Genomic DNA, 27,549 nt, shown 5'->3' with positions numbered 1-27,549 from the left:
CTACCACATTTACATTTCCCCTTATATCATTGTTTTCTCTTAATGTAGAGCACATAAATGCGACAATGTATGTTTTTAATGTCACAAAGGTATGTTTGCACAGCTTAAATCATCGTTTTTTGTAGAAGTATCAAGGATAATGAGATTTTTTAAAGCAAAAGAGCAATTAGAGCCAAGTGCAAATATACAAATCTTACAGCTAATTAGGGGACAGCACAAAGACCTGAAGTCCTGTCGCTAGCGATGAAAGGTGACAGACTGTGTTGTGGTTGGTTGATTTAGCTCGAGTTCAGAGGCTGGGCCTGCTCTGAGGGTCAGCTGGAGCTAAGCTGATCCCAGCCAGTCCCTGGTGCCCTTTATCAATTCTGTCAGGGGGAAAATGCAATCCACGCCTGGCTGAGTCTTGCTCTGCTCTACAGTGTCTCTTATCCTTCGTCACCTCCCTCCATTCATTTCCGCGCTGCAAGCTGCTGGGATTACGAAGAGAAACGCTGCTCCTCAAGACGTGACACAACCATTCATGTGGGGGCCAAAGATTACCATGAGGACAGGGGAGGTGGCTGACTGACCGTGGTCAAAACCTTACACACACGCTACACGACTCTACATATAGTAGACACCAGCGCACGGACACAACTGTCATTCTCCGGACAAAGCTTTTACTGACTCGCCTCTTCAGTGTTCCCCTGTCCTCCTCATTTCTACAAGCAGTATGGTAGCGCCACGGTGTACTATTCTTTCCCAGCTATGTGTGTGCATGCAAATGTGTGTGTCTTTCCATCCCAGAAAAGCCGTCTACACCACCGCACTAACCAATGCCAAAGTCCAAAAGATTTCCATCTCCTTCCAACTGAATATTTATGGAGGTGCACTTTACATTTCATACCGCTCTTCCTCTCAATCCCCTACTTCTCTCCTTCTCAGGACTAATCTACCACTGAGTCGGCCCATAAACACCCCTGCATGCCATGTTTTCCTGAGACCAATTTAGACTGCCATCTGATATAGCTTTAATGACAGTCTGTTAACAACTTGGTATACAGGCTTAAAGTCCAGCAACTGTTGTTTAACAAACTACCAAAAGTCAAGACTTGTGTGAAAAAGGAACAAAAAGCGAGAGGAATCGCTGAGGAATGAGCAAGAATGTATGACATGAAGAATTGAGAGAGATTGAAACAGAGAGAGGAAGAGAGACAGAGGGTATGTCCTCAGAGCAAACAGATTGCTGAAGTATCGGCAGCTGTCATTCCAGGAATGACACACCACAAAAGGCGCATGGCCAAAGGCAAGAGGACGAACTACAAGTGTCCACAGGAATGTTGAGTCTACTACAACTGCTGATTTAGCTGTTGATACAAGCAAAGACAAGTATCTTGTTTCCTTACAACCCTCAAACTGGAGTAGGAAACAGCTTTTTTCTAAAGACATACTATATCAGCAATTCATTTACTGCTTAATTATTTTCTTTACCGCAAATGCACTAGTATTATTGGCTCTGTGATACAGCTGCAACAGTGTGAGGTGTGTAAACCAGCTACTTACATCAGGGTACTCTTTGACAGGCACAAACAGTTTTTCCTGCAGGTGGACGATGGGTCCGATAGGCTCAGGCAGCTCCAGAGGGTGTCTGTCCACAAGGCCATTCACTGTGTCGCTGTACATGTCTTTACGCACTCTGTTAATCTCTGAAAAACACAAACACGTACACTGTGGTGAGCAACTGAACAACAACAGTACAATCAAACATTTTATTTTGTATTTGATATATCACTGTCATATTGATTTTGACTTCTGGGCAAAGGCTTAATGTAGCATATAAATCTCTTGTAAAAAAGAAAAGGAAAAACAACAGAAATTTGTCAATTGCCTTGAGTATTGTTTGTCTTTTATAGACAAACAATTGTGTTGGTTTGTTTCTGGAGAGTACTTCACAAAAAAAAACAAACCATCACAACCTGCAAGTGTAAAAATATGTGACAGCTGAGCATGGATGCTTCTTAATACCTGCAGGATATAGCAATTTTTCTGCTGTGACTAAAACAACTGTGAATATGGGTTTGTGTGCAAGTTAGTCTATATGCCAGCCACAAAAGTTAAGTGCTGCATTATTTAGGGGTTAAGGCCACCGTCTATCCTTTCTGTCTGTTACTCCCCTGTGGCTGCTCTCTAATAGAGCAGCATGTGCGAGCGGCTGGGCAGGTGCGGAGAAGAGACGCAGAGAATCGCTCAGGTATATGCCTTCAGATCTGATCCCTCTGTCAGATAAAACTAATGGACCTCTCTCTCTCACTCACGCGCACACTGCCAATAGAGACTTCCGCTCCAACTCTCTCTCTCTCTCTCACACACACACACACACACACACACACACACACACACACACACACACACACACACACACACACACACACACACACATACACGCTCACCTCTAATTCACACACACCCCACTTTGACTGCCTCTGTAGCTCATACAAATTCACGCAGCAGAGGAATGCTGTGGTATGCAGGATGAGAAAAGGCATTCATTCATCCTGCTCATCCTGTGTGTGTGTTCGTATGAGTGTGTCACAGTTGGATGAGGATCGACGGCTGCGGTTGTAACACACGGTAACAAAGGATACGCACTGGTTGCGGTTTCTAACTTCCCACATTTGCCGTCACTTTAAACAGTCGCCCCTTTGACACAGCCTGTTCAAGATGGGAATGTTGCACCCTCTTCTGCCTGGCCGTTTTGTACAAAAGGTCTGAACACAGAATCAGGGGGCATTGTTGCTCCACCTTAAACCGGCAGCAGGGGTAACGGAGCCGATTTGACATCTGTGTAGAAAATGTGAGACAGCAGGACCAGCCTGTTGTGTGCGACTCAACACAGGGAGATTTTAAAAAGCAGTGAGCAGCAGTTAGCAGCTAACTCAAAGACGAAGAACAGCAGCTGAAAATTACGGCAAATTTGGGACACAATAAGGTCAAGGAGCTACCTATCCTCTGCACAAAATCAACCACCATATAACATGGGCAGTAAATGATTGTTAGTGCCATATTATTCCATTTTTATTGTTAAGAAAGCGCTGCCTGATAAGTAATGACACACTAAACGCTGGCATGTTTGCTTCTAAAAGCCTAATGAAGGGTCTTTGCTGCAGCAGAATTGCTGGATCTCTATGCAAAAAGGCTGGTGTCATGCCTTTGCTAAACCAAAAAGTTTATCGGCTGTAAAGGGCAGAAGAAATGTGATTAAAAATCAGGCATCTACAAAGATAAGAAAAGAAAGTTTTTGTGTGTGTGTGAGAAACAGCTGAAATTAAATGGTAGGGCTGGTGAGGCCACGAGGAATGAGAAGTATGAGGTGGAGTAGGGGCGGGTGTTGGATACTATTTCCATCTCTCATGAGACTTTGGAGCAGTTGGGAGCTCTATATTAAACTCTAGCTAGGGAACCTGACACTCAACTATAGATGACCTCAGTAAAGCATGCGTGACCTCTACGCCTTAACCTTACGCTGAAGCAAAATTGGAAGGTGGGTCAAGCTACTATAATAGATTTTAGTGTAGTGGTTGTCTTTGTTTTAAGTAAGAATAAATGTGTACTCTTACAAGTAAAAAAATAGGTAAAGACATTCTAGAAAAACAAATCATGGAGTTAGCCTTGGAATCAGTTTGTGGGGATTTCCTGTCGAGCTGAGAAAGTGTTTTCTCTGGATACCGTCGATGACAGACTGACAAATGTGTGATTGATGGGCTCATGAACACTGACAGGCACACACACAAACATCTGGCCTGCAGCTGCATGGACAACACCTGCGGGACACGGCGGAACCGTACAGACATGCCAGGAGACTCGGCCCAGAGCGACTCCTTCCCAAATAACATGACCTCAGCACTCTGTGGTCCACACAGATACTCCCAGTAGTCTCTAAAGATGAATTCATCCTCGTGGTATCTAGCCCAGAAGACTGATTACATCAGTCCTAACCGACACCAGTGGCTTCAGGCCACATCCAAGCTTTGTGTATGAGCGGAGGGGGCTTGGCAGTGACACATCATACAGGGAGGAGATCAGGACAGCATAACACAGGGAGGAATGGGAATATGAAAAACAGGACAGTAAACTACAAATGATTGTATGTTGTGTGTCCAAAAGAAACCCCACGTCCATAAAACTTAGATATGATAGCCTAATGGTTATAGAGACAGTATTTCAACCACAAGGTCATGAGTTTAATCTCTGTAACTACTTGATGGATATGCTAATCTCTCCAGAAGAGATGATCACTGCTAAATGGCATTCTATAAAAATGAAATCCTCCTCATAATAAATCTCAGTACCTTACTTGCTGTGTCTGTCTCTTCAAGCTAACATTAATAAACACAGAGGAGCCATTTAACAGATCACTGGTGGGCTAAGCATGTGTGTAGGAGCCATCAATGACGGGTAAAGAAACATTCTGCATGTTAGAAAATCGTCTCTCCCGCAGCAAAAGCAAATATATACTGTATGCTATTTGCAAACTCAAATGCATCCAAGAACAGTCATCCTCCAGATAAGAGAATATAAAAAGACAAAGTGTGCACATGTGACAACGCTACCCAACAACCACCAGCAGCCCCCCTCCTCCCTCTAATTCTAGTTCCTCTTGCTGAAATGCCACATTAACATAAGGGGGCCGTGCTGGGCCATCAGTGGAGACGTGCGGCATTTGACAACCTCTAATTTCAATGTGGCAAGTCTTTTCTGAAGCGCTGTGCTCACCTAAAAATTACCCCCCTGCCTCGCACGACCGACAAAATCATTTGTCTAGCTGTCCACCCAGGCAGAAAAGGCTTTTGTAAGAAAGACACAAGTGAGAGAGACTGAGGTTCACCATCTTGGAAGGAGCAGAAAAAAAGAGGAAGACAATTGGTAAGAGTAAGAGAAGGGTAGGCTTTAAAAAATAGGAATTTTACTTGAACTATGGCATTGGATTGGGAAAATGAATGCGTTTTTAACACCTATAAGAGGGGCAGTAACAGATCCCCTCTTTCTCCTCTTCAGCCGTCTCTCAGCTCAGTGCCAGTGTGTGTCATCCACAACCTGACTCAGCAAACCACACACATAAACAGCCCTTTCTGTCAGAGCTGTCTATTTACCTGTGGAGGGTGGCTGCATACACACTCTGGGAGAGATTATAATATCTTTGTTTAGCGTTTTACCCAGACATCTGCCAGGAAGAGACAAAAATCAACCTTGAAAGTGGTTGGAGGGCAGAGTGGAAGAAGGTTTGATGAGGCAGAGACAGAGGGAGAATTATAACCACAGTGCTGAGCAAGCAGACTGTTGTTGTACTTGTCTCGCACCGCTCTTTTCTGCCTCGATGTAAGTTAAATCACATTTCATTTTATCTTTCGCTTCTTTATTTCTCTCAATTTCTGCCCTTTCTTCTCAAACCTGCGGTGAAAAAAGAAAATGTCACCGGCTGTGGCTGCAGATCTATCTGCCCTTTGTAAGCTCAAGTAAAGAAACCATTTCTCCTCATCTTATTGGTGATCTGAGCGAAGGGAGGGGGTAAGGAGTACCCAAAAGGAAGGATATGGTAGAGGACAATGGCAGGTGGAGGGGTTTGAGAGGCAATGGAGCAAGGAATATGGGAGAGGAAGTGGCTGTAAGTTGAGAGCCAAGTATCAACGTGTGGTCTGGTGGGTGGGTGGATATTAAGTGTAAAAGTTCATTCTTGACCTTGTAAAACATAGTTTGGGAAAAAACTTAACTCAAGGGCCACTAGCTCGCTTTTTTTCTGGAGCTTTCAACCATTTGTCCCTCAGCTGGTGGTTGTCAGCTCAGATGTCATCACGTGACCCAACGTGATATACTGTGCCACCCATACAAGACCACCTGTTACCACATGACTAAAGTTTTATACTTAGATTACATGATGACAGCTGAGCTATCTCCACTACAACTGACTAGACGCCATCTGCTCAGGAAGACCATGAAATATTGTTCAAAGTAGGGCTGCTCCCTGAAAGTCAGAGGTTCAAATCATCGGTCTGAGACCCCTCAGGCGATTGAGACTGCATTAAGTCTCCAAGTCAAGTTGAGGGGGAGGGTGGCGTCTTCCTAGGTCCGCTTTTATACTCTTTTTGTCCGTAGTGGTGGACATATGAAAATGTGGAGGTACATTCTGTAGTTTGAGCAACAGCCCTGGAGCCAGCCAAAATCTGATTTGAGCTGAGAGATGAGCAGGGAGCTCTAAATTTAATTATACACACTACCAACATTGTTTGATACAAAACTAGTTGAAAATAGGCAAAGTATCCCTAAAAGTTAATATTATTATTACTTTTTGTTGGTCAGATATAAGATGATTATATATTGGCGCCATGATAATGATTTAATTATAACTAAGAGAATACTTTATGGCTGAAAGACAGACCTAAGATATAAACCCATCCTTAATGACTCTGAAGTTCAAGCAATTAATAGTCTGTAGAATAATGTTCTGATTTAATCAAGACGCTGATAGAGTAAACAGCTAAATTCTTAGAATTACAAAAATTAATTTACTGATAAGCAAAATGAAATGTGTTGACATCATGTAATGAAGCTTAAAAGCAGCATGCCAAGCAAATAATCTGCACAATTAGCGCTTTTGCTCAGCTCTCACCACTGTCATGATTGGTTCTTTAGCAGGCGAGCTATCCCCACAAGTGGAAACAGCACTGAGTGGCATAATGTCAGATTTTTAGTTTTTTTTTTTTTTTAAAGGTCATACTCAGCCACCGTGAAGCCGGCACCAAGGGATGGGGAGGCTTTTCATTTATTTACCCAGCCGGACGCCAAAAAAATGGTCACATAAAAGCAACGGCAGAATCAAGGAATGCAATTTAATAAAAAGGTTGAGATGGAAGAGAAGAAACTAACTAAATGAGGTAGAAATATGTTCTAATGTAGCAACCCCTCCAATCTAGCATGATCTATTAAATTGAACCACAGCAAGAGGACAAATTTGGGGAATGAATGGACAGATCAAACACGGAGCAAAGAGTGAGAGCGAGTAAAATTAGAAACAAAGGAGTAGTCAAGAAGGAGATACTGTAATCAGGTTTAAGACTGGTGAAGATCATTCAGCCAGACCTGCACCACTAGAGAATGAGAACAAGTCCATTAAGATCCCAAAAATAGACCTGCTCCATAACTGCTTTGTCCTCACCCTGTAGCTCACAGTAAAACGTCCTCTGACCATGCAGCGCACATCTGTCTGTGTGAGCGTGTGTGTGCATGCGTGTTCGAGAGAGACAGAGAGAGAGCAAAAGCATTGTAATGGGCGAGCAATCAGTGTGATCAGCTTTGCCTGAGGAAAGCAGCTTTAGATGCCTTGTGATGCCTGGTATTAGCTGATAATATCTGGCACCTGAAACAGATTGAGCCTAACACCAATTAATCTTAAAGCCAAAATGATCAAATGTTCAACTCTGCAGAGAGACTGAATGAGTTTAGGGAGGATTCAAAAACCTGTAGTGTTCAAAATCTTTCCATCTTTTCCTTCTTGCACGTGCGTGCATTCTCAATTCATGATTTAAACAGGGGATGAGGTAGGGAAAGAGCAAGGAGGCTGGGGTAAATATAGACATATGAAAACGTGGTGGTCGTGTCAGGGAAAAAAAACACTACAGCAATCACAGATACACCTAAATGTGCCGGTGCTGAGTGAAACAAGACTCAGGCAAGGAACAAGCCTTTTCACTTTAAAGCTGTGCACTTTAGCAATCACAAAGCCCGGGTACCCGTTGCAAACGAAAGGATTTGGGCGTTTAATGCATTCCTGCCCTTTATTCACGGAACAGACGACTTTATCCAAGACGACACTCCACTTCAACAGTTTAGGGGTTTGGCAGGCCAAGCATATGAAAGACGGAGGTTTCTTTTAAAGCAGGGAGCAGAAATATAGTGTGCATTCGTGGGGGTGACTGAGCCATGAAAACGTATGCATTTCTGGGTCTTATCGTCGACTCGCAGCTGCCTCCTCTCTCCCCCCTCCCTCTTTGTGCAGGGAAAAAAACTTTTCTTATGCTTCTGTCTTATTTTTACTTCCTAATCTTTGATTTAACAGTAGGCCTACACTGCACAATCCTTTGATGTTCATGCACAAACTATTCCTGTGCTGTTAATGAGTGTGCTGTACTATCAGCATAGTTAAGACCAGCATACTTATTTCAGCTCTTAAAGGGAATATACCAGGTTTAGGTCTGAAATATCCTGTCATACTAGTTTGCATTGGAGATCTTAAATGTCAACATCCTGTCACCTGAGGGTCAATACATCACTTGCCTTTGTTTACAATTCACCAGATTGTAAATTTAGTGTAATGGATAGCAGGAGTGTGACAGTATGTTAACCACAATTTGTTCAATACCGGATGCTCTCTTTGGAAGACCCTACGGACCAAGGAATTATGGGGCAAGTAAATAAGTTTCCCAGTAAATAACAGCAACACTGGACAAGCAGGAGTGGATCAGACTGTGGATCAACATTGTTCAACCCAATTAAGGCAATGTTATGTCTCTGGGAATGGCTACATCAAACACACCAACTCATTTGCGACAGCATTACCCAAGTGTGTCTATTACTTGCAGCCGTCTAAAACACACTTGGGTGCAAGCCGCTCTCCCCATGGCATCCGAGCAGCCTCTTTCCACAGATTCAGAGAGAGAAAAGGCAATAATGAACGGCATAGGAGAGTTTATTGCTATTGATATGTGACTATGCTCAGCTGTAGAAAACACAAAGTGCTTTTGCCACCCCGTGATAATGTTCGTTCACATCCAAATAGTTTCGTAATTAAGCCGGAGCAAAACAGATATATTGTTTTTTGTTTTCATTAGATCACTTCTTGGGTATGCTCCAAAGTTATAAGTCTTTTTAGTTCTTTTTAGTTGTTTCCCCTTAAGTGTTTCCTTGCTGAGCTTAGTAGAGGGACGGTGACACAGAGGTAATTTTGCACGAGAAAAAAAAATAAACTTTGGAAGATAATCCCTTGATTCGACTTACCCAGACTGCTGAGGCATCATATTAGCTTTAGCTAAAGTTTGGCAAAGAATGGCATTTTGCCACAGAACATGGACATTGGATTTTATTGCCCATCTCTTACATGGAAGTTACACTAACAAAGGATCACTTCACAGCCAGTGTGGACAGGAGGAATATATAACTAAGGCACATATGGTATGTGGGTATTGTGAGACAAACAAGTATTAACCTCTTTGTTTTAATTTAAGCTGTTTTCATGTTCTCACAGTGAATATTTCAAGTATCAAATTCAAAATAGTACTGAAAAATACATCTCAGCTTTGCTTCGCAGTGACTCATCCACGCGGTTCCTGAACCCTGACATGATGTGGATATAAGCGCTGCCCCCACAGGCTGAGGGGTCTAAATGGCTCTAGACAGAAATGACGGTGTGGATTGCCGGCAGCCGGAGGGAGAGATTTATGTTGTGTGTCAGGGATTCTCCTGAGGCAGCCTGGGTAAAAAGCTCCAGCGTCAGGTCTTTAAGTAGATAGGCCACTAAATAAACGACTGGCGTAACAAGGTTTCTGGATTCTCTCCTCCCCGAGCCAGGTAAAAAATTATTAAATCACTGAAAAAAAAAAACCCCACTCCAGTACACATACACACATGCTTACTCATCTCATGGGTAAAAGGCAAGCCAGGACACAGAGGAACTGTGCTTTCATCCAAATTGGGAACGGACGGCTGATGCATTCTTCACCAATAAAATGCTTACACAGTAACACAACCTCTTTTTAAGGTACACACTGTGGCGCAGGAAGTATATACATGCTGGGTGTGCGAATGTACACATGCACTTTTATATCCCTGCCAGCTCCCTTCCCAAAAGCGGCACGTTCCGCTCTCTGATCATCGATAATGAGCTGAAGCTGCCTGAAAACACACACGAAGATAACAACTCACATACCATTCAGCTATGGTTCAACAATGTATAGGAATGTGTGTGCCCTGATACTACCTTAAGTACATATAATACACATAAAAACAATCACCCGACTTAACGTTAAAACACCCACACACACATGAACTAATGAGCTTTTGTGTGTTTGTAGGCAGGACTCTCCTGAGACAGTGAACCCACAGAAATAACACTCCACGAGGAAGGAGGAGGGAAACTGCCTTGGAGGAAAAATCTGCTAAACAAATACAGCAGGAAACAGGCAGGAAATAGTGCTACATCTCTCCTCTACCTCGCTTTACTATCCACTGACATATATTTAGTCCACTGACAATAAGAGAGAGGAAAAACGTACAATATTCTTTATTACACATCTACTCCACATTCTCCCTCGACTCATACTAGTTTAATTATTTTTCCCATAATGTAATAGAGATGTAGTTTGTAAAAGGCAAACAAAAATGGAATATTTCCATGTTTTGCCTTAAAAGGTGTAGTGTGTATGATTAAGTGGCATCTAGCGGTGAGGTTGCAAAAGAGAAACTTCTCGTGTGCCAAGCATGTCACTATGGTGGCCGATACCAAAACACAAATGGCCCCATCTAAAGCCCGCTTCGTTTGTCCGTCCTGGGCTACTGTAGATGTAGAACATAAACATGATATAAAGTGCTTATTCTAGGGTAACGAAAACACAACGATTCTTATTTTCAGGTGATTTTAAACTAGCTATGAATACCATACACTATTTATGCCGGTAGATGCCCCTAAATCCGTCACACTGGACTTTAAAAGACAGAACAGATGACACTCACATCAGGATGATTAGAAGCTACACACTGTACGTGACACATTTACAATACTTTGACATTAAAAAAGTTGATTTATGTAGAGCTACACCTAAAACATGAAGAGAAGGACTTGTGTTTAGCAACTTGCTGAAATCAAGTTTGGTTCAAACCAGAAGTATTAATGCTTCAGTTTTACTTTTATTCAAAACATCGACCAAAAACAACACAAAGTCACTGGTCTATCAACTCAAACCATAACTGAACACATTCTTAGACTTCCAATTAAGTCGGAAAACACTGAGAAGTTGGACACACAGTTTACCTCCTCCTCTTTTCTGGCTGAACCCCTGAGAATATGTATGCTAAAAGCAGAATGTGTAGGTGTGGTGATGGCCAGGAACAGCAATCAGCAAAGCCATTAATCATAACCGGTGGCAAATGCAATGTTTTCTGGGGCTGTCACTGTGACTGCATGCAGGAAGGGGAAGAAGTGCCAAGCTGAATGTGGCTTTCTGTGGCTGCTGGCAGCGACGGTGACGGTGTGCTATAGGAGCGTGTCATAGCACGTTAGTTTGGTGATTAAACAAAGCAAACAGACAGTGCAGACAAGGAGAGAGGGACCAAAGGAAAGGCAGAGCTGAGTGGAGGCAAGAAAGAGGCAGAAACGGTGATAGAGTGAGACAAAAGGGACAGAATATACTGTAATTTCAATTCCAGAAAAAAACAACAGCCTGTATTGGAATTTAAATTTGAAAAAGTTGGGTTGTCTTACATTTGATGAAACGTCTTTACCTTGCAAAAACAAACGGCGTTTGACTAGAGTGACTACTGTCACTTGACTCCAGCACCAGCAGCGACAGATGAACAGGTGCAGTGATTGTCCTGGAAAACGCAGCTCAAAAGTAGGCCAAGTTAACTGAGGCTTGAGAGGGAGCAACGATGCCAATGTTGAGATCATGATAATCAGTGAGGCAAAGTCATTAAACAACTGTCAAGTGGCCAAAAATTACAGCGTTACAGAATGTCCTAAGATGGGTGAGACCGCAAAGATGGTCTTAAAAATGCAAACAGTCAGAGAAAATCTTGTTGCGGTCCAAAAACTGGCAGCTTCGAAGAATGCTGGTATGTGTCTGAAAGATGAAATGACACGGTAGCGATTACTAGAGCTTTTTTTTTTTTGCTAAGCACTCCATCCACTGGTTAATGCCAGCTGTCTTTGGAAAGAGGGGAAAGGGGGCTTTTTTTTGCTGTTTACTGTAATTTATCTTAAAATCTCTAATTTCTCTTCTCTCCAACATGTTAAGAATATCAGTAAGATTCTCTTTCCTGACAGAAAAACAAAAATATTAAAAGTTAAAAAGGAGTGTCACCTTCTTAGACATATTTTGCAAAAAGGTATTTTCATAGTCAGTCACTCACATTTGGCTCAACTACTCTGGTAAATAATTCACATGATTTTCTAAAAGAGTTGTAGCAAAACCCCACCTTATCCTCCTCTCTCACACCACCATGCCAACCCATCCTACGCCTAACAGTGAAATGAGTGGTTCAGACAGTATCTGCAGAGCTATTAAGACCTCAGACTAAAATTAGAACAAGGGATCATCACATTTGATGATGTGGAACTGCTTTATGGGGCTGTGTGCTGGTGGGGGGCCACGCTGGCAGCTCAATGAGCCATAGGAGTGCCAGTTTTGTGCACTTAGTGGGGTCTACCATAGAGTGAGGTGAAACTGGCAGGGAGGGCTGGCTCGATACTGAACCATAATGGCTTACTCTTAATGGTTGCCGCGAGGGGCCAACGTTCATTACTCTCTGCGTGGGGGGACTTTCAACGGGATCCTGGGGTGAGACCCGTAAGTGCATGCACGCTCACACAAACTTAAACTTGGGGGGAGGCACCCCAAGGCAAGTGAGCAAGGTGGAAAGCTGCAGAAACTGTTTTCTCTCCTTCACACACAGATATAATTCCCTTACAGGAAGCACTGGGGTGTGTTAGGGTGGTAGTTAACAGAAAGCTAAAAGTTCCTTCTTAGGGTAGTTTCATAATATTGCTAATTATTCAACGATTGCGAAAATATTCTAATCCAGCACAGCAGAAGCTTGAGTTCTGGGCTAATACTTCCTCTCTCCTCAGTTCACCTTTTAAAGTAGCCCAATACCCTAGCTCAGCTGAAACAGCCAACCTAATGCACACAAATGCAGACTCAGGCTCCCTCTAAAATACCAAGCAAAGATAGGCTATTTTACTGCTGCTTTTGCCATCTAAAGGGGAAGCGATATGTAGCGTTAAATTGGAAGTCACAGCAATAGTCATTTAACAGGCTGGCTTTAAGAGAGAAGCCTCATGAGCTGAAAATGGTTTCACAAATTTGAGGGGATATACTTGATCGAAAAAAGGAAATAGCCTGCCTCAACTAAGCCACAACACAAGGAGAAATCCCACCTTTTGCTTCCTTGAGACACAACCTTTATCTGTGCAGTACTGTGCATACTAAAAACGGATGCTTAGTTACGACAGGAGCAGTCTAAACTGGTGGATTAATTAGTATGAACACAAACACACACTCAAAGCATGAAAAAAAGCATGCGCGCAAACAGCCGAGCAGATTGTTAGTTCTTCTGCATCTTGTGGGAACTCATTTCACAGACTTTACCTGCCAGTAAAATCAAGCAGACAAACAAAAGCAAGACCTGAGCCGCGCCGCACGGTGCTACTCAAGAGTCCCTCTCTCGCTCTGCTTTAACCCATTTAACTCTGCTTTCAGTGTTTTGCTTGTGCACACGCCACACTTAGGCATCTAGAAACGCAACCGTTTTATCCACGGAGGCCCCAGGCATACTTTTACAAACATGCATCCGCACTTGCACAGACACACACCCCAAAACAATGCAGGGGATGCTGTGTAAACTGAGGCACAGGATGCATGCTGTGAGCTCGACAAGATGTGAGAATGCGAGATAAGGAATGGGAAGAATAACAGGATGAAGAGTCAGGATGCATGCTGATGAGGTGTATGTCTGTGGACTGGAGGAGCGGTCCTTGACCCTATTTTATGTTGACTGTTGCCCAGGAACCATGTCCTCTGGCACATGAAAAGGGGGTATCTCTTTATTTTGCCCACTGCCTGAAGGGGCTGGAGAAGATTGACATTTCCTGTCAGTAACTGGCTCTTCTTAGGTTATAAGGAAGGACTAGCTACGCCCCAAAGGGTGACTCAAGAGTTAGAAAGAAGAACTGATGACCAACATTCAGATCTAAAAGTGCTGAGCACTTGTCATTCATTAAACACATCTCAACTATGTCCACTACCCCTACATGCAGCTGCCCCCTTCACCATGCAACAATGGCAGGAAAGGTCCAGCTGTCAGAAGAGGAAACAAGACAGGACGCGGGAGGAAGGAAAGGCTATGACTGTCAATGTGACTGTGGAAGATAACGTGCACAGTGTTTCCCGTCCCCACCCCTGTAACTAAGGAGACCACGGTGATCGCAACCAATCGGGAAGGTGGGAGGGTAGGATAATTTGTCACACTCCCCACGATCAGTTTAAAAAAAGATTTTGTATGTTTTTATGTCTCTGTGATCAAACCTCCGTCTTTGTCCTCTGAGCCGGAGAGATAACTCACACATGCCTCTACATGCTTCCAAAACAATCTCAATCCACAGGGAAGCACAGTGTTCTCAGTGGGATTATAAAGTCCACTGCGAGAACACTTAATAGTTAACGTAAAGGGAACAGAATAGGAAACATTTACATGGTCATTTCCATCCCAGTTAAACACCGTCAAATGGCAACACCAAGAGAGAGGAGAACGGGGCTGCATTTTAACTGTAAACCTTCAGCAAATCCTTACATCAACTGTGACTCTAGTGATTTTAGGCGAGGAACAGATGGGAGCAGCAGGAGCCTGCCAGAAGTTCAGTATTGAGAATATCAACAAACAGATTGAAAAAAAAATCTCTTCATTTAATATGTTTTGGGTAGGTAGACAGGGAGTGACAGAATAGGGAACTACCACATTCCTTTCCCTCTCTCATTATCGGGGAATGAGGTCACTTGATTACAACAAGACAGCATTGATGCCACAAAAACAGAGACGGCAGCAAAGAGAGTGACAACTGCCTTCAAGTATGTTTCATATGCAATTATTCTTCAATCCTGTGTTCTGTGACAGACTGTCAGATGTTCACTGTCTCATCATGTGTCCAGAGAGCAAAATTGAGTCTGAACACAGACCTGTATCAAAAGGGTTTTTCCTAAATCAAAATTAGACAAAGGTGGTGCTTTGAACATCTCATCACCCACTGAAATTTGATTTAACAGTATTCAAAAGGGAGAATACATGTAATACATTACTTTTCCCAGGTAGCACAGCTTTGATTTAACACTATCATTAAAAATATCGATTTTATGTTATTTATAAAATGAGGTACAATTAAAATCAAAATCACAATCTGACGCAATCAAACACAACAACCCTGCAATATCTCCTACCTTTATGAATCCTATCATATTCAGCTGTTGATAAGAGCGTGCCAGAGAGATATTGATTCAACTCTATGGCTTCTTTATGGTGTAGCGTGTGTCCTTGTTGTATTGGATTCCATATTAATTAAAAAAACAACAAGGAGTTAATGAACATGGCTCAATGTCACATCGCCTTTTCAATACACATTTGCTCATTGCCAGCGTTTTAAGTACACCTGGCTACAACTAATGTAGTCTATTAAAGCTGCAACTAACAATTATTTTTATTATAAAATTAATCTGGCAGATTTCCCAGAGTCCATTTGGCCTCTTCAAATGATATTTTATTCAACCAATAGTCCAAAAATCCAGAGCTATTCAGTTTATTATCATGAATTTATTATCAAATTTCCGAAGCATGAAAAGAGCAAACCTTACAAAAACAGACTAAAGTAATTATTCGATGAGTTGCCAATTAATTTTCTGTTACTCAACTAGTTGATTAATCAACCAAGTGTTGCAGCTGTATTGTCCACGCTTAATTATCTAAATGAGGTGGACAACATTTTCAGTATAATGCAAAACAATTCAACAGCACCACAAATGAAAGCCTTCAGAATCACCACAATGTTTAATCAAATCCTTCAACAAAGACCGGTACACTCAGAGTTTAGTGCTTCAGGGCTTGTCCTGTAATAAACTGAGAAATTTTGGTTATAGCCACCAGCAAATTAGCCAGTGTATTATCCTGCTATGTTAGCTATGTTCACCTATCATTGCCCTGAGCTGATGTTTGCAGATGTGATTAGAGTTGACAGTGATGCACCTAAAATACAACAAAAAAATTCAGCAAGGCTTACATTCCCTATGCATAAAAACCCTGGAAGGGACACAAGCTATGAAAACAGGAAGACAAACCGGTTACATCACTAAGAGCACGTATGTGTGTGTGTGTGTGTGTGTGTGTGTGTGTGTGTGTGTGTGTGTGTGTGTGTGTGTGTGTGTCAGCTGTTGTTTGATCCCCAGGGGCAGGGCCTGCTCAGGCTTGTAGCTAGCATCTTAAGTTTTAGTCCAACAGCCACTCAGTCGCTGTCCCTGGGTGTGACAACACGCAGACTCGCATCACAGCTGGTGTTGTGTCGTTGTGCCGGCTCCTCATTGTCTTCGCAGCCTGACATACCATTTTTCCAGGATCTGAATCGAATCGCTTCAAACGCCTACTCTTGTAAAATACAAATTAGACATACAAGAAATGTGTTAAATATCTGGATGGATATGCATGGTCCTCTGCCAGAACTTCAATTGTTCTGGGCCGAGTATACAAAGATGGATTTTGTGCAAGTGTTGGTAGTCGTAAGTTAAACTGGTACATACTGATTCTCTATGAAGAACAAAAAGGCCTGGCGCTGTTTGGAGACACTGAAAAATTCTCTTGGTGTCTGACGCACTTCCAGAAATCAAGATTGCTTGTCTTAGAGGAAAGACAATGAATAAAAGGGAAAGCCCCCCCCCCGACCTACTCCCTTCTGCCTGTAGATCATCAAAAGAGCTGCTCTCTGCTTGTTTGGTCTGGTTGTCTGGGTCTGGAGATCATTCAGTTGATCTGTTTTGTCTGTCGAGTCATGTTGAATGTAGCATTTAGAGCATTTAAAAAACAAAGACGTCGGAGGGGCTTTAACAACTGGGTCAGAGTGTCATAAAGGGAGGAGAGGAAGAGCTGCTGACACAACTGTCATTAACCGAACTTCCAGTATTCTTAAGCCTTTAAACATCGATCTGCTTCAAAGCGCTTGGGTGTGAGGACTTAACAAATCTGCAAGTGCATATGAATGTGCACAATTACAGCCAGCGGGTGCAGGCATGTTGTTCCCTACCAACCAGCATCTGAGCCTGGGAGTGATTGAGTGGAGAGCCAAGCGTGTACTAGGGTCCTGAGCACAGACAGTAAGAGCAAGGCTGATGCAAACTGACAGACCACGTAGCGGGCCTTTAATGTCACCACTGGTCCTCACATGAAAGAGGCAATGTAGCCCCAAGGCTGGATTTTTTGCCTCACATACGAACAGAGAGGGAGGCTGGAGAAGAGAAAGCGAATGGAAGAAGAGAACGGGTGGAGGAAAAGAAAAATCCAGAGAAACAGGAGATGAGAGAAGAGAACACAAAGACGGGGGAGCAGTAGAGTCACTCAGCTAAAATAAATAGGTAAAAAGACAAAGCCAGGAAAAATGAGTCATTCCCTTGGGAGAATGGATACCAATTTTCTCTTCTGGAAAACACTATGACAACGATGGAAGGCAATATGAAATAAACAGATGAGGGGAATGCTACATGTTTAAAACTTAAAGAGAGAGATAAGAGACGGAGAGAAATCAAAGCTAACTGTATATGCGTGTGTGTGTGTGTGTGTGTGTGTGTGTGTGTGCGCGTGCGCCATAGGGGTGCAGACAGAGAGCAGGAATTTATACATGGTGATGAGGGAGGAGGAGCGGAGATAGAACCGAGGCCTGGTTCATCCAAAGTGTCAGACGCTCAATAAAAATAAGGTTGCAGGAAGAGCTCCCATCACAAGCAGCCTAAACTCATGTCAGACAAATACTCGCCAAGAAAGCAGAGCAGGGGGAGAGACGGGGACGGGGAGAGGAGGATTAGAGGGGACAGAGAGAGACAAGTCCATCTACTGGCAGACTATTCCTCACCTTAAGGTGTCAACAACAGCTGGCACCTTGCTCATACCCACACCTGTCTCCACTGCAGTGTCTTCACACCGTCCATTCCCACCTGCCTTTAACCTTCCCTCGACGACCACTAAAGTTTACAAATTATTTACCCACACAAACATAGAGCAAAATGCAAAATTCAAACTTTTATAGCAATTTGACTCCAATCACCTTATCTTTAAAATCACAGTGAGCATGTCCGCAAGAAAATATACACACCAGACAGACAGGAGCAGCTGTAATCTTATCACAGACGTCTATAAAGCAACACCTTGTAAGTCTTTTATGGGCAACATTCCTATGTAATGACACTGAGCCGAGATGGCTGAAGTTAAAGGCCAGAGCGGGCTGGAATAGCACCTTCAAGGTAGAGAGAAACTGAGTAACTGTGCCAGCTGGTTGTTTTTTCAAGCATCTATTGTAACTTCTCTTAATTCGATTACGAATAAATATGACCAAACATGGCAGCAAGAATGCCTCTGCAAACATCAGTAACTGTCAGTTACGTCGGTAATTCATTTACTATTTGTGAGCTATGTAAGCAAGTATGCTAGCTACAGTGTATTAGTCTTTGACATGACCCAGACTTCTCGGGTCAAGTGCATCCAGAATCCAATCCCCAGTAATTAGGATCATGGTTGAGGTCAGGGGGAAATATGTTAAGTAATGTGCAGTTAGGGGTGTTCTTGAGTGGATCTCCACAGTGAGGCCAGATTCAGGCTTTGCAGGTGGATTGGTATCTACAACAAATCTCTTATTGTGTATCCGGTGACAACAATGCATGCCCATACAGTTGTGTTGCAGCAGCCATATATCTTGGTACTGAAAAGAGACTGATTAGAAGGCCATGATTGCTACCATTTTAAGCTATAATAAACAAAATGTCTGACTTTATTGCTAGAGCAAGTTAGAAAACAACAAGAACAGCAACATTAGGACGAATTAAAGCCATATTCCTCTAGCGCAGACATGATTTTATATATTAGCAACCTAGTATTTAACCCACTGGTTGATTGCAGCAGCACCCTATGACATTTATGCAGCATTTTACAAAGCAGCATTTATCATGTACTCAATATAATAATGTTTATGTTGTTAATTTGCTGTACAGTGATGTAGGGCAGGATATAAGGCATTGTAAGGAAATGGCCTGGAATCCAATTCATAAAAAAAGATATGGTTACAGATCCACACACACAATACTACACTTGACAAATAAAAAAATTCCTGTTTTTCTGAGTAATTTTTCCCCCTTTTTTCGTGTTATTTTTTTTTTCTGTGTTTCAGGGTATTTTTTCCCGTTTCTTTGTGGTAATTTTTTTTTCTGTTTTTCGTGGTAATTTTTTTCTTTTCTTTTTTTTTTCCTGTGGTAATTTTTTTTTCCTGAACGAGTAGACGAGATACTTCAAACTACTTCCCACCTGGCACCTGCAAGTGACCCCTGCAGCTATGTTTTCGACTGCATCCTTCAAGTGTAGGCCTCTTGCTCAATGTAACAGGTTAGGTCAGTAACAGGTTGTAACAACATTACCTGACAACTGAAATCATGCCCATTCACGTTTGTCAGCTAACGCTGTTACAACCTGTTACTAACCTAAACTGTTACATTGAGAGATAGGCCTACACAAAAAGGATGCAGTCGAAACATAGCTAGATTACCATACCCTGTGTGTAACTAATTACGTGCCTTACCGTTATTGAAAAATTACCACGAAAAACAGAAAAAATTACCAAAAAAAAAACCGAAAATAAATAAATTACTCAGAAAAACAGAAAAAAAAAATACTCAGAAAAACAGGGCTGTTTTATTTGTCAAGTGAATGCAATATGCTTCCGTACAATACACCCCTAAGTAATCATGTTAGCAGGTTCCTGTTCACTACACGATACAAAGCATTTGCAACACAACACCGAAAAGGCCTTTCCTATATTTATATACAAGAAAAACACTACAGAAGTTTCATTCAACATGCTCCAAGTTGTCTCCACTATCACTACTCAACCGTGTGAGCATCAGTATAGATGGAGGGTCTTGGGCTGCATAAACACATCACTCAGCAGCTTTAAGAACATGAAATTCAGCACTGTGCATGTAGCTAAGATAATAAACTAAGTGCAAAATGCATTATGAAAAAAGGCATTGCAATGCATTGGGCTCGTTTTGCAAACAGCACTTGTGCACACACTTCTGTGTGAACTGGTAGGAATGGCCCAAAGTGTGTGTCTGGCCCATTAAAGCACAAAAAGCCATTGTGTATCATTAGCTGAGGGGGAGGAAGGGAGAGACAGAGGGGTGGAGTGTGGAGCAGAGGGAGGGGTCAGTGACCTTCCTCATAACCAACCAAATGACCTCATTCACAGCACATAGGAATCCTCTGTCTCCCCCCACTATTCTTTATCGCATTCACCATCCTCCCCTCACTCTCGAGCAGCCTTGCTCGCCTTTTTCCTTTCAGCGAACACAATCAATCAACTGAGCAGAGACGAGGCTCATGCTCACTAACCCTTTCATATACATACGGCAAATTCTTTCCTGCCAGTTATCTGCAGGGTTTTATGCCAGTCTTTCCTATGTCACACACGGTGCTAAAGAGGCTCTTTGTTTCACCAATTAAAGTCTAATCATACAAAACCACCCATTGTTTCTGCTCTGTAATCTCCTCCAAACCACTGAACTGATAAGGACAGACAGACTTAAGCCTCACCACAAACAGCAGAAGCAGCGACAAACACTAAACAAACAGCGCAGTCGCCAAACAGTTTCACTTGTAGTTGTAAAACTCTGACTCCGTTCATGTGCTGCTACGACAACTTTGGGTTGAACGCATTGCACATGGGCATAAATTATGCTAAGCAAATCATGTTTTACATTACAGCACAAGACTGCGGGGCAGACAGCCACTGTAAAATACAACTGTGCAGCACATGTAGTTCTAGTTAGGCTAGCCTTTCACTATGTGTGACTTAATCAATGAGACGACCAAGCAGCTGAAACATTGCTGAATAGGTAGAGGGGGCAGTGAAATAAAAAACACTTCACAGTCCCTCTAGAAATCTGTGAAAACCTACTCTTAGACATCAGCATTAATCCATCAGTACAAGCAGATAGCACACCAACAAGTTGAGCAGTGCTTTACTGTGTGCGACCTCTCTGTGATCTGATGACTTCAGCAACGGCATCAAATCGCAAGGCTGTACAGGCTTACATGAGCGATGGAGGGTGGGGTAGGGCTGGCACAGGTGGTATAAACACTGCGAACTTGAATGACTGCAGTGTGGAATGAGCGCTTTCATAAACATTTTACACTTGCACGGTAACACAGAGCTCGCTGTACTTACAGAAAGTCTTGCTCTGAGGCCATTCTCTTTCCCCCTACTGCTTTACACTTCATACAAATGATCAAATCTGCTTCACTGTCTTTAAAGATCCTGCACGTGACAGTCAGGGCATTAATACAGCTGCAAACCACTATTTACTATGTAAAGATACAGTAGAATAATGACATCCTGGGCAAATAATGAAGTCACATTCCCTCTGTGTGTGTTGTAACCTGAGCGTCTCTGTTCTTTGTTGTGGTGGATGGTCCCGCAGCACGTGCATGTTAGTATATGCGAGTCCCTGCGTGTGCGTCTCAAAGGCTAGCTAATTGCCACCTTTCTGCACTGCGCTCATTCAGCAATTACACCTGATAACAGGACAGCAACATTGCACAAGCATAGCACCGATTCTTTGGTGTCCCCCCAGGCTGATATCGTTAGCTCTGTCAGCACAGTTGCTTTTGCTAGCGCTGTTAGCTGCTGGCTCAGCCACCTCCAAACTGAGAATCAGACTCTGAATCATAGATATGCTCTGAATGTCGCATACAGCTCCTTTAAAAACAGACTTTACAATACTAAAGCTTGTTGTATTCAGGACATTGAGGAGGTTGTTTCTAAACTGTTAACCGGGTCTGAGATCTGATACAGACTAAAATAAGACGGTCCTTTCTGGGTTATAATTACACAATATTTCAATTTCTTTCAAAGGAAGACCCACTGAAATCTAAAGGAACAACAGCTTCTGAAACCAGTGCAGCAGACATCTTTACAAGATACAGCTGCATTCAAGACACAAAGCCAGTTGAACGACTGCCCTGGGTAAATATGATTGGCAAACTGAAGCGCTTGCCGTGTCCAAAACCATTTCTTCAACATGATTATGAGCCTAATTGTCAAGGACAGACAAAAAATATCACAATTTTTTGGATGTGGATGCTGGAAAGCTTGTTTACAGATGTTTTAAAGACAATGTAACAGGTACAGTTTGAGAGTCACATGGGAGGTTAATGTAACAGTATGTAAAACAACAGCCAAACATGGTGTTGGAAATGAGTAAAAGTTTAGAGCTGCAGAAATGCAGTGCAAAATATAAGCTAAGAAACAACATTTGACAAAACATGTGTTAGCTTATGATTAATGGTTAAACCGAATAATGGCAGCGTGAGCGGAAAAAAGCAACAGTAGTACCATGAACAGTCGGACATGGACTTTAGAGAGTCAGACAAGCAGCGAGACTGGTTAAGATTGGAGTTTCCTTATGAGATGGCAAAACCCTACAGAGGAATCTCACTACCTCTTGCCACCTCACTTTCCGTGACCCTAAGGGAAGGTTATGGCAGCACCGCCTGCTCTTGCCAAGCATCACAGAAACAACACGGGCTGCTGAGGGACAGGTAAATTATTCATCTTTGATTTATCGGCCAGCCGACAACCAGTGAGAAACTGAGGCAAAGGCTGCAAACCACAGTCAGGCTGATCCACTGGGGTGTTTTAAAGAGGATGGGGCAAGTGAAGTTTGGACAATGATGAAGGGAAAATGGTGATAATATAAACAGTCAGTGAGACAGGGGTGAAAGCGTCAAAAAATTAGAAGGTTTTGGAAAACATTACATGGCTTTGATAGTTTCATGCAGGGCGAATAGAGCTTGCTGGTGCCACCCTTGAAACGACAACTATCGCATTACCAGAAAATTATGCATTCAACATTTTTTAGATATTTAAAGTAAAGTAGAAGTTCCTGTGCCTCACTGTGGATGGCATTCACATTAAGCTGAACTAAAACACTATGAGAGAGTGTGTGGGGAAAACAAACACCAGGCTGGAGGTTAAGTGCTCTGACTGTGCTCCCGGTAAAATTCCTGAGCTGGCTGCCAACGCTCGCTTGCCATTCCTCCTCTGAAAGGAGAGAAAAAATGAATGCAGAGGGGTGGGCGCAGTCAGAGAGAGAAACAGAGTGAGCATTCAGCTCATTTTTCTATGATAAAAATGGGGAAGGAAACAGGAAACGGTGACAAATGGTACTGGTATGATTCCTGAAAAACCTAATTGTTAAACACTCTATCTGTTGTGACAGTTCAGAGGCTTTAAAACAAAGACTTAAAGAGAAAGAGCGAGGCAATAAGGGGGACCACTGTGTGCGAGGGGGGTGGGAGTGCTATTTGAGGCACTCAAAGAATGTAACAGGGTGGGGCCCATACTTCTCCTAACTGAGAAATACTGTGTGTGTTGCGTATCCACACAAGTGTGTGGAGGAGGGACAGGAGCAATGATTCATGATGTAATCTTAATTAATCAAAAGAAAAGCTGAGAGACAGACCCACCTCTGTGGGAGAGGGGACAAGAAGAGCAGGCTTCTCTTGTCACCACAGCCAGAAAACAGCCCCCTTCTCCCTGTCTGTCTGTCTGAAGGGAAAAACAAACCACCGACTCGCCTTCTCCATAGTCCATTCCTGTCTGAAATGGGCGTTACTTCCCGTAGATGTTTTTGCATGAGACACAAAAAGAAGAAAAAGATGGCAAAAGTGGACAAAACTTGGGTCAAGGGTAAAGGGAGGAGCCACGGTTTCAGAAAAAGGGAATAAACAACCCGATTGAATGAACACGTCTGTGTCAGGAAGCTGTTGTGACATAATTATTACAACATCTCTTAATTCATCTTCCTCTTTAACACTGCTTGTCATCATCTAGAGAGCACACGCACACACACAGACCTATGACTCTCGCCTTGACAGAAGCGACACAATGAAATCCCTTCGGCGAAATTCACTGTGCATCTAGTTACCTTATTCATTATTAATTTTTAATGTGATTGCTCTGCTTTAAGGCTTGAGGAATTAAAAAAAAAAAAGGAGAGAGATAAACTGCCTCTAGCAATGTGTTGTCTAACAGCCGGCAGTAATAGAAGGGAAGACACTTAGTTTTGGCGACAGCGAGCGAGATAGTCAGCCAGGCAGTCAGGGTAGGGCACTGAGACAGGAGGCCAGGCAGAGGCAGCAGCGATAAGGAGGCCCCAGCACTCACGGGATTGAGGCCTGAGATAAGAGCCCGGAGCTGTCGTTGGATGACTTTATCATACAGCACCCGCTGGGGGGTGGCGTTGCTGGGGCTGGAGTGGGGCCAGGGGAGCAAGACGGGTCCGGGGTTGGAGCAAGAACAGGGACTGAAGCTCGCACAGGCACTGTGGTGGGGCTTCTGGATAGGAGGGCTGCTAAGGCAGAGGCACGTCTGAAGAAAGACAGGCAAAGCAATGCCGGGTCCTGCCACAACCCCTACACCTCACCCTGTCAGACTTATGCCACCACCTAATTTATTACCAGGGAGGAGAGACTGCGAAAGAGGGACCGCGTGACTGCCACAGAGAGGCAGACAGAGAAAGACAGCACAAAGCCTCCAATTCTGCTTTCTCACTGGTGGCGACGGCTCAGTAAACCAGCTCACAGAATGGCTCTCGGTTAATTAAATTCCAGCTTATAAGTGGTGCTTTGGGAGAGAATGTGGGGAGAAGAAAGGGGTTGGGGTGGGGTGGGGGGTATAACAGGTTTCTGCTTGCAACAACAGTCCTGGCCTAACAACCCCATTTCTCTCTTCCTGTGCTCTCTCACGGCTCTAAGCTGTATCTTATTTTGCGAGCTGTACTCAGTCTTGTTACCTGCTAAATTGACTGCATGTCAGAGGTTAGCACAGGTCTAGCCCTGTGCCGAGAAATGCCAAGGGTCAACCTACAGTAGGAGAGTACGGTGCTGCAACAGCCAGACAGAGAACAAAAAGGGGGGAGCCATATGAACAGATTGACAGAAATATGGGACATCAGGTAGAAAACCAAACACAGACTTCTAGCATTCTCCCATTTATCAAAATCTGTGCTCTAAACAGCTTTTCCCAGAGGACCAGTTCCCTACACAGGCACCACAGTGGACAGCAGACAGTTTGTCCTCCAAACGCTGACAGCTCTCCCGGGAAGGTCCCGTTAAATCACGGCACACAGAGACAAACAAGCAGACACAGAACTGTATATGCAAAGGGGGGGTTTCTGTAGCCAGGAACAAATGGTACAATGCACCATGTGGCTTTGCCACGCAGCGTGCAGTGGAACAACGGACCATTTAATCTATTATACAAACAAAGATCAAAAATGAGCCTGTAAGGAAAGGTAAGGGGAGCCTGGAATAAATATTTTCGATCAGTCCGACTATTCTGTTCCCCATAGAAACACTCGCCACATTTCATGACGACAAAAAAAAAATAAAAACCCTTCCTTTCTCCTATGCCCCGCTACCTTACAACAGCGCCTGCACTTCACTACTAGGCTACATCTCTAGATGTTATATGGGCTGTCTCCTCCTGCCAAGAGAAAATATAGCAATTTGAAGCAGCTTGTTGGCTGGCAGATCGTAAAGAGAAATAAAAAAAACTCCATAGCAGGTGTCACCTCGGGGAGATGAACAACTGCAACGCAAGGGGATTTCAAAAGGGGCCTGTCAATCGGCCAGAGTGACCTTGAGGGACGACACGCATATTGGGAGCGTAACAGGGGCGTCCATGCACTCACGCCACTGAAGCAGAGTGGGAGCAGTCGTCACACACAAGGGTGGTGTCAGCTTTCTTCCGCCATGGAAACAGCTGTGAAGACATGCAAAAAAACGAACGGTGGGCGAGGGAGACGTGCAGCTGTCGGAGTGGTATACTCTCGAGAAATGGACAGTTTTGGAACGAGTTTGAAGCGTTCAACTGTAACTGGTTAGATTTTTTGCTCCTACTAGGCACGCTTAAGTCTGACAAAGGAGGGTATTTAAGATGTTCAATCACATTTAAGCCTGTGAAACAGTACTTACTCAGAAGAGAAGTGCCGTCATTGTAATTTTATCAACACACAAAAACCTTTGTCCCTCGGGAGACAAGACGGCTGATGCTTTGTTGACAGATTAGGATGGTCCTTAATTTGATGTTTTTTGGCCTTTTTTTTCATTATGTGATAACTCTACCCTGGCTGGTTATGTTTCTACCTCTACTTGAGAATAAATAGCTTTTTATGTTGCATCCGCTGTCTCCTTGACGCCTTGAAAAGACACCCGCTTTCAATGAGACAGAACTGACTGAGAAGTCTGAGGAGAAAACTACACACACACACACCAAACAAAATAACTTTTCAGATCAAACGCAATTCAAACCACAACTCCACAAGTTTAAGATTCCCTTCTGGAGTCTATCCTGTCTGACTAGAAGTTGCAGTGGAGTGTGATGTTTATCTTTACTGCTGGCAAAGACCACAGTCACAAAACATGCTTCATTCGTCATCGTATTTTTCTCATCACACAATTATAAACCTCAAGCTGCCACTAAAAAAAACTATTAAAAATAACTTTTCTGAGCTTCTGGAATTGCGGGAATCTGACAGCACAGGCCACATAGCGCAACACATTAAAAATAACACGCTCTTGACAACTATTTTAGGGGCATTAAGCCAACGGGAAGGGCTGTTAGTTTGAGTACTGTTTTTTTCTCTCCTTTTTAAGCCTAATAAAAAACGCACAGACTGGATTGTGCTTTTGGTTTTTACCCTGGGTGGGGTCACTTTTCACCAGCACAGGACAGAGGGTGGGGGAGGCTGGTCCTGAGTATCGCATCAGAACTACAGCCCCGTTCAAAGGGGAAAGCAGACCAAACCGCCCCTAACAGGAACCAGACAGTCTGACAGGCCTCCTCTACACTGGGGTGGTTTTCATCACACACACACGCAATATCTGACGGCAGCGTAAAGTTTGGGCTGGTGCTGTGGAAACGCTTGTAAACCCCCAGACTTGTGCAGTGTTAGAGGAGTGAGACTGGAGCTGGTGTGTCACAAGTGTCCCTGCCATGATTTCTAAAACACCAGGGGAGGGAGCGTTTATCCGTCGAGTGCTGCACAGAGTCGCTGGACCAGTCCAGCATTACAGGATTGATTTTTAAACCAGTTCCTCCAAAGCCACAAAATCATACGGTGCAAGAAATCAAACTACATGTTGGAAAATCATTTTCTTTAAAGGAATAAAGACAAGCGAAACAGTGCCACCAATTTATTTTCAATGAAAGCTCAGTGGCTTTTATTTTATTACTGCAAATGAGGCAAAACATAGATCTGTAACCGTAAATCCCCACGGATCAAAATTAGTAGAGCAGTACTGCAATGTGCCTATACGTGTTCGATGCCTTACACTGAGTGCACAACAACATCCAGCACACAGCATCTCTGCAGAGTGCATTGTAATTCTTTACATACTCTTTAGTCCCACAGTTAGCGCACAGATGAAACACAAAGAACGGTGACTATA

General features: G+C 43.2%; 1 protein-coding gene across 6 annotated transcripts in view; it reads right to left on the bottom strand.

Moving 5' to 3' along the window:
- Positions 1–27,549, bottom strand: part of qkia (QKI, KH domain containing, RNA binding a) — an 81,722-nt gene that overhangs the window by 51,238 nt on the left and 2,935 nt on the right. For all 6 annotated transcript variants that reach the window (XM_049595651.1, XM_049595655.1, XM_049595650.1 and 3 more), the window contains exon 2: positions 1,543–1,685. In XM_049595651.1, coding sequence (XP_049451608.1) covers positions 1,543–1,685 — 143 coding nt within the window. The remainder of the gene's footprint in view (positions 1–1,542; positions 1,686–27,549) is intronic.

Source organism: Epinephelus fuscoguttatus, linkage group LG14, assembly GCF_011397635.1.
Source record: "Epinephelus fuscoguttatus linkage group LG14, E.fuscoguttatus.final_Chr_v1".
Lineage (NCBI taxonomy): Eukaryota > Metazoa > Chordata > Actinopteri > Perciformes > Serranidae > Epinephelus > Epinephelus fuscoguttatus.
The sequence above is the reverse complement of the archived record's forward strand: the minus strand, read 5'-3'. Positions and strand labels throughout refer to the sequence as shown.